The 18,667-nt window shown below is 40.9% G+C and overlaps 1 protein-coding gene across 1 annotated transcript in view; it reads right to left on the minus strand.

Moving 5' to 3' along the window:
- Positions 1–298: 298 nt before the first annotated feature.
- Positions 299–18,667, minus strand: part of USP46 (ubiquitin specific peptidase 46) — a 39,783-nt gene continuing 21,414 nt past the window's right edge. Inside the window, exons 4-7 of the mRNA XM_008573833.1 lie at positions 13,397–13,480; positions 11,071–11,268; positions 7,365–7,443; positions 299–6,481 (exon numbers count right to left, since the gene is read on the minus strand). Of these exons, the coding sequence (XP_008572055.1) occupies positions 6,380–6,481; positions 7,365–7,443; positions 11,071–11,268; positions 13,397–13,480 (463 nt within the window). The 3' untranslated portion in view covers positions 299–6,379. The remainder of the gene's footprint in view (positions 6,482–7,364; positions 7,444–11,070; positions 11,269–13,396; positions 13,481–18,667) is intronic.

The raw sequence follows: 18,667 nt of genomic DNA on the forward strand, positions 1-18,667 counted from the left end.
CACCAGCGGGTGACCAATCTGGGCTTATAACTTCAACCAAGTCCAGGGCTTCTTCACACAATTGTGGAATTGAGGTCTGAAATTCTATCAGAGACCAAGGTCAGGGCGACAACAAAAAGGGCATGGAATCTGTAGGTTGCATAGCAGGCGGGGGCACGCATGGGGTTCACCTGTGTCCCATCTAACCGTGCAGCACTAACACAGATTGGGGCAGGTGTTGCAGCGAGACCTAAGGCTAGAAGTTTATTTTTTGTTCTCAGTCCTAGCAGAGATCAAAATAATATGCAGGAGCCATTTCTTTTCAAAGAGCTTTCAGACAATTTATTCTACGGGGAGGCCAACAGAGTGAGTCTCTTCTTCACACAGATTTCATAACCTATTTAAAAAAATATTTTTCTAATCCCCTCAGAGTGAAAAACAGGCAATTCTCAAACTGAAGATATGAGCTCTGAAGTGCAGACTTTGCTTGCTGTGGAAGGTATGAAGGCTTGTTCTTAAGTTTTTCTTGTGTTTATTTTCAGTTGTCACAGCACAGAATGTTCCCTCTGACAAGGTCCATTAAGAGAGACTGTGAAATATGAATACAGCTGATCTGGACCACAGAAGGAAAACTTGGTTAACCGTATAGAAATAGTGGCTTCAACTATCAAATTATTTTGCTTCCAGCCAAGTCAGATCGCAGTCTGTTTTCTCCTCCAAGCAGCCTGCTCCTTTGAGGAGGTAAGAACAAAATGGGATTGCAACCTACAACATAAGTGCCCAGCCTTCCTTCCCAGAAAGAGCTTCTCTGGCATTCCACACAGGCTTACATACAACCTGGATGCTCACTCTTCCGAGAGAAAAAAGTGAAAGCCGCATCAGCGTAACTGAAAACATGAATATTATACCCCCACGGTTATTAATACATTATCATAATCTCATGGCAAGTGAGCACTAAATTAGGAATGCTGTTTACAAAACCTGTTATTTCCAACTCTGGTGTCTCACAACCAAAATGAAATTATTTTCCACTTGTTTGTAAGCTCCTAATATATTTTGTTCAAAGCACTTTAAAATGTAAGAGAACCTTAAAAAGTGAACACAGGTTGGTAAGTCAATAAAATCACTATTCACATAGCTGAAAGATTCTCATACCCTGATTTATTTTGGTAAGTTCAGATAGGCTCTAATTATTTGGTAATAATATAAACAGACTGTTTAGAAATGACAGATATTTGATGCATAAAACCCACTGTTAGGATGTTCAATACACTGGCTCTTTGAACATGAGAATTAAGAGGCAAAACGTCAAGTCCATTGCTATAACATACCGGATTTACATTTTGTTTTTCAAGTTGTGTCATCCCTACAAGGAAGACTAAGGCAACACCAAAAGCAGGCAGAGAATAAAATAAGGATACAAGGAAAAAAGGAACGGGCCTCCTTTACCTACCAGTAAGTACCATATGCACGGTGAGACCCAGGCCGAACACCAATCTGTGCTGAAAAATTACGGTGAGCTCCCCCCACACATGTATTTCCACAACTTAATTATTTTAAGTTTCTTTTCCACACAGACTTTCCTTCTGAGGCTAAAAGAGGGACCCTATCTGCTTGCTTTCTATGCCCCAACTCCCATCACAATGCCAAGCACATATTAGGTGCTAAATAACTGCGTAATTAAAAATCCCTCCATCTGGGACATCTCTAGGAAAAGTCTAAGTGGGTTGTCTTTAGCACTATATCTCCACAATCAAAATCTTCCCTCAAAGAAAAAAAAATCACTTAGCAAATATTTCTAACTTCATGTAAATATAAGGCAATAGAAATGGAAAGCGTCATTTCCTGTTAAAAGTATTTTAAGTATTAATGAAGAGAGACAGGGAAATTTGGAGAAATGAAGAACACATCTCATTCCCCAGAAACCGTGTCATCTGGGTGGTGACAGGTCTATCCTATAAACCCCATTTGACGTATGGAGAAAATGAGGCCTGGAAAAGTAAGACACATTCCCAAAAAGGTCTCCTCTTCCTTTGGCTTTCATGGGGACAGAGGTAACTTTCCTAACAGCCTGTGTTTCAGCTCAGTCAGGTTCAACTGCATTGTCCTGAGAGAAGATGGATGGGAACCGGGAGACTCACCACTGACTGGAGCATTCCCTGCTCTTCTTCTATGGGGTTTTATTCCTATAATCAGGCCCATGCATGTATTCAGATGACAATCTCCTGTCCACATGCAGACCCCCTGCAGTGACGAGTTGGGAAGAGAAGCCCTGACTCTATTAACAGCAGGCTTCACTCTGAAACCAGGGCAGAGACCTGCACCTGCCCTCCATCTGGGTTGGGAGTGATGTGCACCCAGTTGGGGATTCTTGAAGCTGAGGGTCCCCTGTGGTTCAGAAACAGGACCAGAAGCCGAAGGCCAGCTGTCAGGACACCAGAGCCAGGACCACGCTCCTCCTCCTTCCAAGAAACCAGATGCTGATGGGATCCCAGAGCTGGAAGTCACTTCATTATTTTGGGAATGCATCTTTCATTTCACAACTGGTAAAGAGAATTTTATATGCAAAGTCCCAGACATGGAATTCATTGCAATGCCTAACAAACTACCCCTGAATTCTTCTTTTCACTGATATTCTCAATTTGTTATTCCACAGATACAAGTTTCTGGATTAATTGTTCTTTTTTACTCAAAAAAGTGGTGTGTTATTACCAGAACACTGATTTTATCAATCTTGACTGTAGCACTGCCTTTATGTATATTACAACAGCCAAAATATTCTCTGCATTTCCACTGCTTCAAAATTAAGTTTGGAATGATTACCTGGACTGAATCATTTTATAAAAAGGGTTTTAAGTCCACATGTGTAACAGCACCCGGATATAATTCTCTAGGAAGAGAATTCCTATTTTATTTATTTATTTATTTTTTTGCAAACAATTTTAGAGGCAGGGTGTTAAACTGATTGAAATTTCACGAGATTGACATTATTGCTTAAAGTGCTTGAATTGGTTACATTAAAAAAAAATTAAGGTACAGATCATTTTAAATAAAAACTACAACTTTTTTTTTTAAGCAACAAAATCAAATGAATGCCACACAAATACAATAACTATTTTGGTTACACAGAAATGGAAGCCAAAAATAAATTAATGTAATACCGGAAAACAGGAATTTAATTAGGCAGAAAAGTAGGAAATAATTTTCCCTGACCCATGCCATTTACATGAGTTAATCACAATAATGCTGATAAGTGCCTTGACCACATAATAGCAAACGAGGGCAAAACATTTAATGCACAATATTTTAATACACATGAATATACAAAGTTGATCAAAATGCAATGTTTAAAGATAAAATCCATCTGTAATAAAGCTACACTCCAATATCTAAAATAAGCCCTAAGCTCCAGTTAGAACATAGTTCCTTGTTAGGCATGCCCATGAAATTTAGGGTATCCATGAAAATAAATGCATAGGGACCACTTCTGTCATTTTTTTCCCATTTCATCTTAAATCCAAAATATACCAGTCCATAAAATCAAATATGATGGCTTCCTATTCAAACCAACGCCCAGCTTGTGTTGTTCCTTGCGCTCTTCACACTAGTCCATATTGCCTTGGAAGGAAAATGCACCCATATAACAGGATTAGGATGTCAGCATCTTACCAAAACTTACTTTTTAACAAATGACTTTTTAGCATACTGTACCATCATCTAGATGCTCAACTAGTAAGTAACCAATAAAGCAGATATCTGTTTTCTTTTTCAAGTGTAAAACACTATAACTTATTTTAAAACACCCAACAGTTAAAGGAAATACAGCAGGCCTACTCGCTCCTGCAGGAAAATGACACACCCGCACCCTGGCCATTGGAGGGATATTGCTGAGCCTTTTTGCTATAGTTGACCTCAGAATGGGCTCATACATCCCACACCAAAGGGATGAAAAAATTTAAAAAGTGTTTGCATGCTACTGTCTTTACATAAAGAGAAATGGTTGGGGGGGAAATGTAGCTGCCTACTGTTTGCTTCATTTATTGAAGAGGAAGTGGGGAAAAAAAATATCCAATAGCTCTAAATTTTAAAAAACTAATGGTAGAAAGTGCATTTTGGTCTTTTTCCAATCTTCTTTTCCTGTATCATGGAACTGTTTTGTCTTTGCAATATTTTCCATACTTATCTTTTTTTATTTCAGAAATCTACCCATGAATACTGAATTTTAACGATGCTTTCTATAAGAGGAATTTCTTCAGTTACGTCACTGGGAAAATCTCTTTATACGTCTAACCAAATTTTAAAAAATGTGCTCAACTTATTATGACTCAGCATTTAAATATTACTTCTATAGGCTTCCAATTGAAACATTGTTTTTCTAATAAATTAGCTTCAAGAGTCATTTCATAGATAATTTTAAGTTTTTTCTTATGAATCGGTACCAAATATATTAGAGATCAACTATCATTTTCTTAAACTTTGTAATGTGCAGTCAAATATATGGGTCATATACAGTACAAATATTTCCCTATATCACCTTCATTTGGAAAGTGCCTCTCCTTAAAAAAAGAATAAAAGACTCACCTTCTAGGTAAGTGATTACTGTATATGTTTCATGGAGGAAAAAAGGCAAAATATTTATAAATATGAATTTGCCTCTAAACAAGGCAAGGTACATTTTCGTCACTTGTATAAAACAATAGCATGAAGCTCACCCTGTTTTGTCTTCTCCAGTGAAAAGTAAAACATTTCACTTCAAGCATGAGCAAGTGAAGTGGTGGCATGCTTATTTAGGTTCTGAGCAACAAACAGTTCGAGATATTTCAAAGATAAGAAATCCAGTTTTCATCTAGATAAAGTGCTATCCTCTTCATTGTTGCAAAATGGCCACTAACATTTTCAATTTCAATTTTAGTTCACATTATGCCAAAAGTTTGCGCATTTGTTCATGGATGTACTAAGTAACAAAATAAGACGTTCACAGTATATTATAGTGTTTGGAAGTCAACAGACTTCCCAAAGGAAGCCAAGATCTATGATTCATAGTATTCGTAGGAAATCAAAAAACCAGCTCAATGGCAAAACAGCAAATCGACCCTTTGAATAAAAGGTACCAATACTCAAATGCGCTAATAAATATATATATATAACAAAAGTGAGAAGAGTAAAAGTAACTATAGTGAGATGAGGTTCTTCCAAAAAACTGTCTTGTCAAGCATTCTAGGAGTCTGAGCTAAGGAAATAGCCGCTGTTTTGTCCATTCCTCCACCTGCCACTGACACCTCCTGTGACCCACCTTCACACCCAGCTAACTTCAGGATCCCCTCGAGGGAAGGTTCCATTTAGCCCTGGGACCCACCAGTGCCTCAGTAAACAGGCTGAATATATTTGAAAAAGTAAGTTGTACGAGGCGGCTGACAGTTGCAAAGGTGCAGTTCCTCCTTATAAGAGCGATGTCGGTGCTGACTGGCTAAGGACAGCTGTGCCAGAGGCAGCCGACGTGGGGCCTCAGCCCTGCAACCACAGACTGCAAAACATCAGCAGGATTGGAAAGATACCTTGAAAGGCATAGTAGTGCCAGATACAGGATAAACACAACTCACAGGACCTTACAGAAGGAAAGTGTCACTAAAAATAAACAGCATAGGGTTATTTTCCTGAAACTTGGTTTTGGTAGAAAGATAAGAAAAGTAACTTTTCACTGTCCGCAAAGACTTGTTCCTCTTGGCTTTGCCTGCCCTGAGCTCCATACCTTCTAAGCCCCTGGAATTCTAGCGCCGGGTAAGCACAGCCTGGTGCAGACGCTAGCCACCAGGAACAGCTTCTCTTCTCCCTGGTCCACGTGGAGGATGATTTTAGTATCGAGGTTACTCACTTTTAAACATTTTCACTTGCACAAACTTAAAGCTATGGTTGCAGCCCTAAAAGGTGAACATCTACCCAATTCTTCTGTCCTGCTGTCTGAGAAGAGGCAGAGGAGCTACAAATGGGTAGCAGTGCTTCCAGAGAGACAAGTTAAAGGAATGCATTGTAAGAAGACCCTGGAAGCCATTTAGGAAGTTTAGCAAACACCCAAAATAGACTGTAGACATTCATAGGAAATGTCATTCTAATTCAGCCAGACATAATGAGTGGCATAGCATTCATACAATCCTAAAATTAGCAACTGTTATTCATACAAATCTTACTACAATCTGATTGCAGTTAACTCTACCTCAGACCAAAATAAAACCAAGAGTAGTGCTGTATGTAAAAAAACAAAGGAGCAAGTCCAACACAGCCAGACCATGGAGACTTGGAGTGATACCATTAGTGGGCTGCTGGGGAGGAAGATCTGCAGAGAAACCAGTAACAGTGCTTTGAACATTTCCCCCCACCAGAATTAGTTCCATAGTTCTTGAAGTTATTCTCTTGACTGATAGAATAAAATATACCCAGATTCTGAATTTTTTGATATATCTGACGTCAGGCCATAGAATTCTTCAATAGCTTGAGCATCTATTTTCTGTAATAAAGGAGAATAGAACAATACAATTATTTAACATGATTCCTGGGAAAAGCAAAGAAAAACGGAACACACAATAAGACGAAACATTGGTTATAAAATCACAATTAGGAACTTTCAATAGCAAATGGATAATTCCATAGACTTGACAGAGAGACATCATTACATAAATTGCAAATTTGGGGGGAAGGAAGCCACTATTTCATCAGCAGTCATATGTGGGCACTCTTTGAGGAACCAGGGCTTCTATCTTTCACATAGTAAACTGGAGGGTCTTAGGAATAATCTTAATTCTTTCAGGCCACCAGAGTTCACTTGCTTGAGTGTTATTCCATTAAAACAGTTACACTACTGGATTAAAATAGAACATGCCTTTGAATGTATAATTCACTCCACTAGTATTCCTTTACTGCAACATCAATATATGGAATACTTTGGTGTAATATAAAGATTTTCACATCCAATGAACTGAAATATATATATATTTTAAACAATAATCAATACAAGAAAAATTTGTTATAAGAAAATAATTTTAATAGAACTTAGAAGTCTATTATTTGCCATGTACCGGCCAAGAGGGATTTAGTCATGGTAGGAAACAGGATTTTAAGCATATAAATATGATTTATGGTGGCAGAGAGATATAGAGATCCTACGTCTATGGCTGATCAGTTAACTTAACAAGAACACAGTATCACTGATCATGCCCTTTCTCCCTTTTCAAGGAGAATGTGGATTGGCAGAATTTAGTTTTGATATAAATGTAAGTTGTTTTCAATCAGATTATGGGAAAACAGGTCTGTTTTAGAAAATGTCCACACATACACATCCCACAAATACTGTCTCAGCCATATGCCCATTGGAGAATAATCTGCATACCAACCTCTACAATGTCATCATCAAACAAAAGCCAAAAGCCATGACTTTTCACAATAGTAATATAATGCCCACGATTAGGACCACTGGAAAAGAAGAAACAAAAGAAAGTTACCATATACTTCTTAAGACTCTACTTAGTTTTTTATAAGCAGCGATTCACTAAGGGAAAAAACTACGTCATCAAGATGAAGAACTTGGTGTAGCTCATGTCCATGCCCACAATTTACAGAGGAGTACTAGATGCCTGCACCGTGCTGGACACAAGGGAATACAAAAGTGTACAGAAGAGATCTGTCTAAGGACTCACATCCAGTGCAGAAAACTGACATTCAAATTCAGCAAATATTAGCAAATCAATTACTGTATGCCTACTATGTGCCAGGCCCTATTCTGGCTGTCAGGGAAAAAAAGCAGTGAAGAAAACAATAAAGGCCCACTTCCTTGTGACTTGGGGTGGGGTCTGAATAGACAATCAACAAACTGCACAAGTAAATATCTGTCAAGTGGTATTAAATGCCATGAGAAAAATATGGAACAATGAGTGAGGGGAAGGTTCTACTGCAAACAAAGTGGTGAGAGGAGCCTCCCTGGTAATGTCGAGATTTGAACATAAGGAAATGGGGGACAAGGGGAGGAGACAAGCCATGTGACCCTATGTCAGAAGTTTCAGGAACAGAGACTAGCAAGAGCGAAGGCCCAGGCTGGGGGCAGCACCTGGTGTTCACAGCAAGGAGGCAAGAGTCGCCCGAGCCCAGTGAGCTAGGCGAGTGGAGGGGAGAAGACCAGAGAGGTGCTGAGGGGCAGATGGCGTGGGGTGTCATCATGGGTAAGATCTGAGAACTTTGCTGTGAGTGAGCTGGGAAGACACAGAAATTTTGAGGAGTGGTATGATCTGATTAAAGTTTTTTTTTTTTTTTTTTTTTTAAAGATGACCGGTAAGGGGATCTTAGCCCTTGACTTGGTGTTGTCAGCACCACGCTCAGCCAGTGAGCGAACCGGCCATCCCTATGTGGGATCCGAACCTGGGGCCTTGGTGTTATTAGCACCGCACTCTACCGAGTGAGCCACGGGCCGGCCCCTGATTAAAGTTTTAAGAAGATTGTTAACAAGGGTTAGCTCAGTTGGTTAGAGCACAATTTTGTAACAGCAAGGTCATGGGTTTGGATCCTCATACCAGCCAGCCACAAAAAAAAGAAAGATGTTAACAAACCATAATGCACAGTAACAAGTGCTAAAATAAAAAGGAACATACCACACTATTGGTAAAAAGTAGAACAAATAAACAGCTATTATTTGGTTATATTACATTTGTACTATTAAAGGGACTTTAATCCTAAATCTAGAGTTTTGATTTGTTTTTTGCTGCACCATTAAATTTGAAAAGCTAAATTTCCCCCCTAGTTTGCCTTTGTTAAAAACAAAATGATGTGAATGATCTGTTTCTGCCTTTTTCCAACCTCATCCAGCTACTCTTTCCCTCTCCTCTGAGCTCCAGCCCACTGGGCTCCTGTGTTCATACATATCACCCCTTCCCGTGTCAGGCCTTTGCACCTGCCATAACTCTGCCTGAAATGATTCCAACTCAACATATGCATTATTGGCCCATTCTATCCTTTAGGTCTCAGCACGAATGTCACCTCCCCAAATAAACCTTCGCTGACCACCTTACCTGATAAGCTATCTCCCATGACTCCCTCATCTCCCTGTTTACTCCTCATGGCACTAATCAAAATCATAAGTTATCTTGCAATGGTTTGTTTTTGGTGGTGGCAGGCTGGTGTGTTTTCTTGTTCACTTGCAATCTTCCCCACTGGATCCTAAGTTACATGAGGGCAGGAACCCTGTGCTGGGCCTTTTCACTACTGTATCATCAGATGCTAGCATGGAACACAGGAAACAAAAGCCCAGAGCAACCTAGTGGCAGCAATCAGTGTGTGAGGCTGTGCACCCACTGTCACTGAAGGTCCTGGCTCAGCAGGGATGAAGGGATCAGCTCCCTGACCTCAGAGCCACACCTGGAAGCCACCTGATCCCCACACACAGGCCAGCCCTGCTCCACGTATAAGATCAATCCTACCTCTGAGGAGAGGGCTTGGAAGAGTCCTAATCAGCAGCATGTGTGACTCGATACCAACTCACACCTGCTGCCAGGGCTGCTCTGACCTTATGCCCCATTACAGAAACTGATGATTCCAGAACCCAATCTCCCACTGGTCCCCCAGTTCCTCTAAATGGGCCTCTGCATTGCCCTCACTAGTCCTCCCAGGGATTAGAATTGGCACCCAAAGAGATCCGCAACGAAAGTCTTCGTGTACCCTGCACACAGAGTGCTTGTTTCTTTCCCCCTCTCCCAGCCTCCCAGGCACACTTTCTTGTCCACACCACCACCGCCCACCTTGGCCATGATGCCCCCCAGGCATGAGGCTCTGTCTCTAACCCTACCGCAGCATAGGGCCTCACCCAGTGTTCGTGACTAGGTTCCAGATCACTGGAACCCTGGTTCTTTAAAAGAACTATTCTTTAGGTAGAACACAAAGCTGGCTTATAACTGGCCCTTAAATATAACTTAAGAAAATATCCAGCAACTTAAAGTTAATACGCATGACAAAAGATGGGGTGCTTCAGATACGAATTTACAACTTCTGCCACTATCTACCCTCGTATGGAGTGAAAGACAAATCAATCCATCCCTCCGCATGGTAATGGTATCCTCTTGGTAATGGAGCATTCACCCTAATCCAATACTAACAGATGCAGAAAAAAGGACATTTGCTCTACAATGTGCCCCAATCTAAAGCCTACAAGGGTGGGGGAAAGCTGTTCCTATCCCGGGAGAGAGCATAAACCCATCCCAATGGAGCAAAGGTGAATTTTCAACATACTTTTCCATGCTTCTACCAAATTACGGAATAAAAAAATATTTGCTCAAAGGACTTTCAGCAAAACACTTTGCTTCTCCACATCTAAAGGCCTTCTCTCTCTTATTCTCTTTTTTCTGATTATATACTAATACAGAATGTTGGGAAAAGACTGAAAATTGCATAAAGAATATTTAAGAATGTATTTTTAATCACTCAAAATGCCACAAAATTATTAAATTTGACCTACTGCTTTATTCATACATCTTAAAATACTTTTGAGATCTTACTATATATGCAAACTGGCTTTTTAAAAATTAAAATCATAGCATAACATTTATTTCTCCATGTTATTTCAAATCTATCCAATGGAGATTTATTAAATTATTTCCCTTACAATGGAAATTTTTGTTTCTTTTTAAAAGATGACCAGTAATGGGATCTAAACCCGTGACTTGGTGTTGTCAGCAACACGCTCTCCCAAGTGAGCCACGGACCAGCCCCTAAAGATTTTCTTTTTTAGTTTTGCTTTGGTTTGGCAGATAGCTGGCTGGCTGGTAAGCAGATCCAAACCCTTGACCTTGGTATCATCAGCAACACGCTCTAACCAAGTGAGCTAACTGGTCAGCCCAGAAATTTTAGATTATTGCTATTCTATTATAATACTATTTATTTTATGTGTATCTGTAGGTGTGTTCATAAATATTTTTAGATGATATATAAACAAGGGTTTGGAAGAGATTCCCAAAAGAACTGAATGTCACAGCACAGTAAGGGTGCAGCTGGGGGATACTTCAGTGAAGGGACGACCCAGACGCTTATCTTGTGCATGTGCTTCCCAGCCTGCCTTACCTGCCACAGTGAACAACCACGGCGACCAGATCATACATGCGGTCCAGGTTCACTGCATCGCTGGAGGTGTTGAAGAGCCGGAGTTCCAGAGGGAAGACCACCCGGTAAGATAGCTTGGTGTACCTGTGGAGCTGCTCCATGTACTTGAACCGCTTTAGGTGTAGGGCCAAAATCATGGGCAGCTTTTTTACTCTCATCCTAAGAAACCATCAAATAGAAAATGAGTTGTATCCAACGCCTGTTAGGGGAATAGACTACACCATGACCCTCACAAATGGAGAACAGGAAGAGGTCTAACAAACTTCAAAACAGCAAATAACCAAACAGTTCACAAGAGTAAAAGTATGCTCACTTATTAGAGCTGACGTATCCTGCATCCCAGACTAACGGGAGCATCACCAGCGAGAGAGAAGTACAGGAGTGTCTCTGCTTGGTCAAAGGAGATGTTCCAGAATTTGTGTATCAATAAAAATGTGATGTGCAGCTGCTCCCCATCGCTGCTCTCTGCCTCCCAGAGAGGAACAGTATTTGGACAGTCCACTCCCTGAGATAATGAAGAGGAGGACTGAAAGCCTTGAAGAAAAGGAGCTGGGAAGAGCTCTAGGTGAAAAGGTACAGTCTGGATTCACAGGTCCTGAGGGCGGGCAGGAGGAGGCTTCTGCACACAGCCCTGGGCACCGGGACATGCAGCATGCCAGGCTCGCTCTGGTTCCTTCCTCTTGTGGTCTTAGGCAAGTGACTCCCTTTCTCTGGCTCTCCATCTCCTCATTTATAAAATGCAAGGATTGGCTCAGAGCTACGTTTCCCAAACTGGGCTTTTGAGAGCACTAGAAATGTTAACAGATGTGAGGTTTCTATGGCCAAGTAAATTTGGACAATGCTACTTTCTACTTTGAAGATCCTCCATGTACCATAGCATACCGAAGGTTTTGAGAAATCCTGCAGTAAAATAACTGTTCTGTTTTGTATGATACAGCATTTCTCAAACTTATATAAACACAAAGTTTTTTTTTCCACCAGATGACCAGTAACATTTCTTGATAAAAAGTCTTGAGGGTAACAGTTTATGTAAATAACACTGCTAGAATAGAGGGTCTTCCAGTTACCTTCCAGTCCCCCATTCCATGAATATACTGATTAGTGTAAATGCTGTTCAGCCTGTGTACATTTTCAATGCATATTATTTAAAAAGGACAAATTTTAAAAGAGTATCATTCAGAAATCTATTAAGGTTAAACCCTGTTCATAAAAATAAGCAAAATAAAAACACCAATAGAAAGATAAGAATTATGAGGAACCCCATATTTTACAGGAACACATGACATCTTAAAGTATAAAACCTCTAGGGCTGAACAAAATATACCTTAATGCCACAAAGGAAGATCTGGGGCTGGCCTGAAGCAGACTGAGATCACAGGAATGGGGAGTAGAGGCGAGTACCTGTCCACTAGCAAAAGACATCCACCTGTCACCTCCACTCCTGCCGCTATAGTGACTAACCTTTTGTAAGTTTCGATGCAGCAAGGAAAGAAGTACCTGTCTGGAGTGCAGGGCTGGGAAGGCTGGGCAGAAGAATTATTCTAGACCCTGGAGGGTTTTAGGCGACAGTATTGAGCAGCTACCAGGGTATCTAGAATACTCCAGAACCATTGGCAAGATAAATGTAACTTATAGTAAGGATTCACAGAATGATTAAAATGTCAAGTTTCTTGGCTTCTGGGAGTAGATACTGGGGAACAACTGGTTATCTCAGATTGTCTAAGAGCTATAACTAGCTAGTGCTGGTAAAAATACAAGGAACCTTGAGCCCTCTATCAATTCAGAATGCAATAACTTTCTTATCATCTACCTCTACAACTGATGTGTTATTGGTTCCCTTGTGATTCCTTATTAAATGATACATTTTTTTTAACCTCCATCTCAAAATAAGAAGTCCCAATGTTTAAGTAAAACTAACAATAATATTGGGTGTCTACTATGTGTTATGTACTGTGCTAAGTACTTGATACAATTTACCTTTAATCCCAAGAGGACAGTGATTATATTTGATCAGCATTTGTTTACTTAGCACAGTATCTGGCCCATAACAGCACTCAATAAATATCTGTTGAATGAATGAGTGAATGAATGAATGAGCAAACAATTGGACAAACGGACAACCCTGCAAGGTTGGTGTTCTACTGGTGAGGAAGGTAGCTGACTTCCCCAAAGCTCTGTGAGGCTATAAGCCCATGAAGCTGAGATTCAAAGCCAGATCTGCAGGGCTCCCCAGTCTGGTTCCTTCTCACTACCCAAAGGCACTGCCTGAGCTAAATCCTTTACGTACCTTTTCTGGGCCTCCTGTTTGCTGCAGCATGTTTCACAATAATATTTTTGCTCACTGCATAGTGTTTCTGTGTTGCTGAAGTCTCTGTGGAGAAAAATATTTTCATCTTTTAAAAACTCCAAACATACTTGGTATTACCATGTTTTAAACCTTTCTATTACCTGTAGAGTAATTTTTAAGTGAATGATGGAGAAAGAAGTAATCAGAAAAGGTCCTTCTTTAGACTACAGCTATTAAGCCGTTAGAGTACATTTACTGAACAGGCTCTTTTCACAGGGTTAGGAATTCACCATGAGAGATTTGCAAACACAGCTTTAGTTAATGGGACAGACAGATATAGACTGGGGTTTCCAACTGATTCAGAAAAAAATTCAGGATTCAACAGAGAACATGTATAAGCTGGAAATTAAAAATTATAATAGGAAAATATTATCTATAGTAAAAGCCTACCATAGACTATGTCAGTCCAGAAAAATCAATCACATAAAATGCAAGGTGACATTATTTTGCAGTTAATAAAAAACAGTACATCTCTGGTGGTACATATTTTCAAAGAGCAGAAAAGTAAAGACAGTGAAATTTAAACCATACACAACTGCCCTTATACTGCACTAAGAAAAACCCAAATTATCAGGAGATAACCGCCTCCTACCATCCCCTGTACTTGGACCCCACACCTTGCCAGAGGATAAGAACTTCAGCTTGCTTCCTTCCAAGAACAAAAGCCATCGTGTCTGATATATGTGTATTTGCCTTATCACGAGGTTTTACTCTGGTACTTATAGTTTTCATTTTTTAAATGTCATGGCTTTTCATTCTTTTCCGGTCATCGAGATTCTACTTAACATTTCTGTGGTATTGCTTCAAAGGCTGAAAAGAACATCCAGAACATAATACCCTACAGTTTTTAAAAAGTCTGTGACATTTACTTGGTTGTAGAGTGTCCCAGGCTTAGAACGATCAGATTTTATTAAATAGAAAACGTTATTTGAATGGTGTTAATGACTCTACCATTTACACAGAACATGTCAAAAGGAAACACAGATTATTGTTCATTCATTTAATCCCTAAATGTTTACTGACAGTGCTCTAGGCTAGGTCCTGGGGATCCGCAGAGACAAACTGCCCTCATACAGCTCATGTCTAACAGAGACACAAGCAAATGAACCACGGACAACATGAAGCATTCAGTGCAGCTTAAGCAGTGCACGATTCCCCTGCCTACAAGGCTCCAATAGTTTCCCGGTATGCGTAGGAATGAACACCAAACTCCTTTCCATGGTCCACAGGTTGTGGTCACAGACCCCTGCCTGCTCTTCTGACCTCATGTTCTACTCCACCCTGCACCCTTCTCTCTCCTCCAGCCACACTGGCCTTGGGCTATGCTCTTTCTGCCACAGGGCATTTGCAGGGGCTGTTTTCTCAGGACCCAGAGCTCCTGCCCAGAGGCTTCCATGACTTCTTCAGAGAGGACCTTCCTGACCACTCTATCCAAACCCACTCAGCCCCTATCATGCAGCTGTTTTGTTTTCTTCCAAGCACGTATCCCTATCTGAAACCATACCTCCCTCTATGTAGGCAGTGACTTTGTCTCACCCACTGCTATAGCCCCTGCCTGACACACAATGGCACTCAATAATATTTGTTGGCTGAACAAATGAGTGAACAAAGACAGAAGCAGGTCTAAAGTCCAGAGGAAAGCAAAGAGGAAAGAAAAATGAACTTGAACTGGGGTAATTCAGGATGTTTTCCCCAAGGGGCAATGTCCAAGTCAGGCTCTTAAAGAGGAAAAGCATGCCAAGTGGACAAGAGTCGAGGATTCCAGACAGAGGGAACGCTGCAATTCAGAGGGATGGAGGGAGGACACAGATGCTGGGTGTGTGGGAGGGACAGCAGCAGCAAGTCATGCAGACTCGAGGGCACTAAGAAGCTGGTGGGGGCCCTGTGGCTCTGGAGCCCCCTAATGGGTCTCAGCAAGGAAAAGACATAATCAGACAGTGCTTTTTAGAAATACCACTTGGACAGCTCTGTGGAGGAAGGAATGGAGGGGGTCAAAAGGCAAGAAAACCATTTAGAAGACAGTTATACTCAACTTTCAGATTTCAAGTGCTTGGTGCTTAAACCAGGCTCGAACTTGGCTGAAAGAATACTTTGATGGAGTAACTGCTGTGAAAGCTTTCCTTGGCCTGCACAGGATTGACTGGTGTGGAGTGGGGGAGCCAGGCATGGCGATGGTGGAGATTCATATCCTTGGAGTGTCCACTGCAGAAAAACTCTTCATCCAGCAAAAGGATTGTAATAACCAAGAAAAGCACAGCCATGAGTGGTTTCTACTCACTTTTATTTCCCCCAAAAAGTTTTTGGAAGCATTTGTAGACCCAGATAGGTAGAAATACAGCAGAAGTTAGTACCTAATTTAAAGACTCACTTTACCAATAAACACCATCCTGCCCAGCCCCACCGGGCTGTAAGTTCACTGCCACAAGAGACAGGGTAATGCTTTTATGGCATTTATGGATTGATAATTGGAAAATGAAAGTAAGTCGGGAAAAGGGAATGACCCCAGCAGTAAACTTGGAGGCAGGGAAGGTCTGTCAGTTCACGGCAGACAGTTGTTGGAAGAAAAGTAGGCAATGAAAGTTGAGGAAAACTTTTCAAGAAGAAAGTCAAAGGGAGGAAAATGGTAGAGAAGTCTTTCCAGCACTTGGGATAAATGACCAAAGCACAGAGAAGAGGGTAAGGGTAAAGCACAAATCTCCTTGTACTTCTTCAAAAAGTTATAGTAGCAATAAAACATTATTAAAAAGTCCACTCTTGAGGGGCTGGCCAGTTAGTTCAGTTGGTTAGAGTGTGGTGCTGCTAACACCGAGATCCAGTGTTCGACCCCTGTACTAGCCAGTTGCCAAAAAAAGAAAGAAAAAAGAAAAAGATACACTTTGGGAAAAAAATCTAATAAGAAATACCTGCCTTTATAAAAGAAACTACAAAACGTAATAGACATGTACATAAGAAAACCTGAAAAAATGGAGAAAGACTGTGTTCCTGGATGGCAAGGGTATCATCTATTATAAAGAGAGTGATCACATCCAAGTTAATGTCTATGGGTGATATATTTTCAATTAAAATTTTAACTTTCACTCAACATAACAGTTCAAAAATTGAGTTAAAAAAAATTCTCAAGCAATGCTTCCTGATAATTTTCATGTCATGACCCACATAGAAATGGACACTGTAGGGCCGGCCCGGTGGCGCACTGCTACAGTGCGCCGCTTGGGAAGCGCGGCAGCGCTCCCGCTGAGGGTTCGGATCCCACATACAGACCGGCTGCTCACTGGCTGAGCGAGGTGCGGGAACGACACTGAGGGTTGCGATCCCGTTGCCGGTCCCGGTCCGGTACGGGCGCGACACTGAGGGTTGCGATCTGTTGCCGGACATGAAAAAAGACAAAATATATATATATATATATAAAAAACTAAGTTGAAATATCTGAAGTCAGGTTCTATATGTAATAGCCAATGCACCAGCTCCTGTGGCTGGCCATGGGGCTCTGCCAGTGCCAGGCCCTGCCCAACCTCCTAAGAGCAGAGGGGATCGATACACACCTGTAGCCCATTTCCCCGAACATGCCAGTTAAGAAGCTTCATTCTAGAATCTAGAGCAGTGGTTCACCTCCTGGCTGCTCATTAGAAGCACCTTGGGAGCCTTAAAACCATCTCAATACCCAAGCCCTTCCTCCTCCTACTCCACCCCCCCCCCATTCAATTACATCAGAATTTCTCCAAGTGGAACCCAGGCATTATTGTTTTTAAAACTTCCCAGGTGGTTCCAAGGTGCTGCCAGGGCTGAGAACTGCTGTTCCGGTGCTTCCCAAATGCTAGCATGCTTCTGAATCACCTGGGAGTCTTGTCAAAATGAAGATTCTGAATCATTCTTAATCAGGACCTTAGACTCTGCATTTCTAATGAGATCCCAGGAGATGTCAACAGTGTTAGTCCAAGGACCCCCGCATGCCTAGCAAAGATCTAGAGAGTGGCTCTCAGACTTGGGTGGTTATCAGAACCCCCCAGAACATTAATTAAAAATAGAGGCCCAGACTCACTGAAGTTTTTAGACTGTGGCCTGTGCTTCTAGTTTTATCAATTTCCCCAGGTGATTCTGATACACACCAAAGTTTGAGAAGCACTGAGTATTAAAGAAAATTAAAAAAAAAAAAAAAATCCACAAAGTGCCTATGTCAGATACTAGAAAATATCAATAACCACAACGGAAAAACAGGTCCGAGAAACAGAATAGAGGAACCAATAGATAAGCATGTGACAATGGATGTGTGGGGGGCATGCACATGAACTTAGCACACAGGAGAAATTTTTCAAAATAAGTAGAAAAAGAATTTCTTTAAAAGAAGATTAATTTTTCAGATAGAGCTTCAGGAGAATTAAGAGGCTGCTTTCCTCCTAACACCTGGCTGACCTCCCCAGCACTGGGAGATTGGGAATTTTAAATGAAAGGCAGATGGAGGAAGGGGAACGTGGTTTTAGAACACTGAGCACTTTGAGGAGAAAAGTGAGTTTCTGTGAAGGAGCCACAGGGAGGGACTAGGGCACTCAAGCAGGAGACAAAAAAAATATCAAAAAGGCCACGCAAGGATAATTAAAATAAACATTGCTTATTTTAAGTTTTTGCCTGAGGCCATCCCTGACTTTTCAAAAGGAAAATAAATCTTTCTTTCTCAGTATCCTCCTATGACACACATGGCTTACCTTGCCAAAAACACAGTTCTGATGTTTAAAATGTTAGAACTGCAGCCGGGCTACAATATGGATTTAGTGGCTTCTCTGGACCTTTGTCCTGAACTTAACCACTGCTTATATCACTTCTCTGGGACAAAAGTTCAACGACAATGCATTGTCACCTAAAACTCTTCTGGAAGAAAGCAGCAAAGATATCTGACCTTCAAATCCCATAATTTTAGCTTAATTTTTTTTTAAGTCATCAAAATAGATGAAAGAAATATTATCATATCAGAATAGATATGCAGACATGATGTTGAAGAAGAGAATTCATAATTCTAATTTTAAAACAAATCCTCAAGAATGCAAACCAAATTAAATAAACCATGAAAGGGCCAAGAAAAATGCTAATCATTTCTTCTCTGGGATGGATCGGCTGGAATTATTTGTTCCCTGGGTCTTTCTCCTGCACTTCCTTCTTTGGGGACAGGTTTGAAAACTGTCACCCTCATCGCAGAACTCTCAATCATGAATGTCAACA

The sequence above is a fragment of the Galeopterus variegatus genome, unplaced genomic scaffold (assembly GCF_000696425.1).
Source record: "Galeopterus variegatus unplaced genomic scaffold, G_variegatus-3.0.2 Scaffold969, whole genome shotgun sequence".
Lineage (NCBI taxonomy): Eukaryota > Metazoa > Chordata > Mammalia > Dermoptera > Cynocephalidae > Galeopterus > Galeopterus variegatus.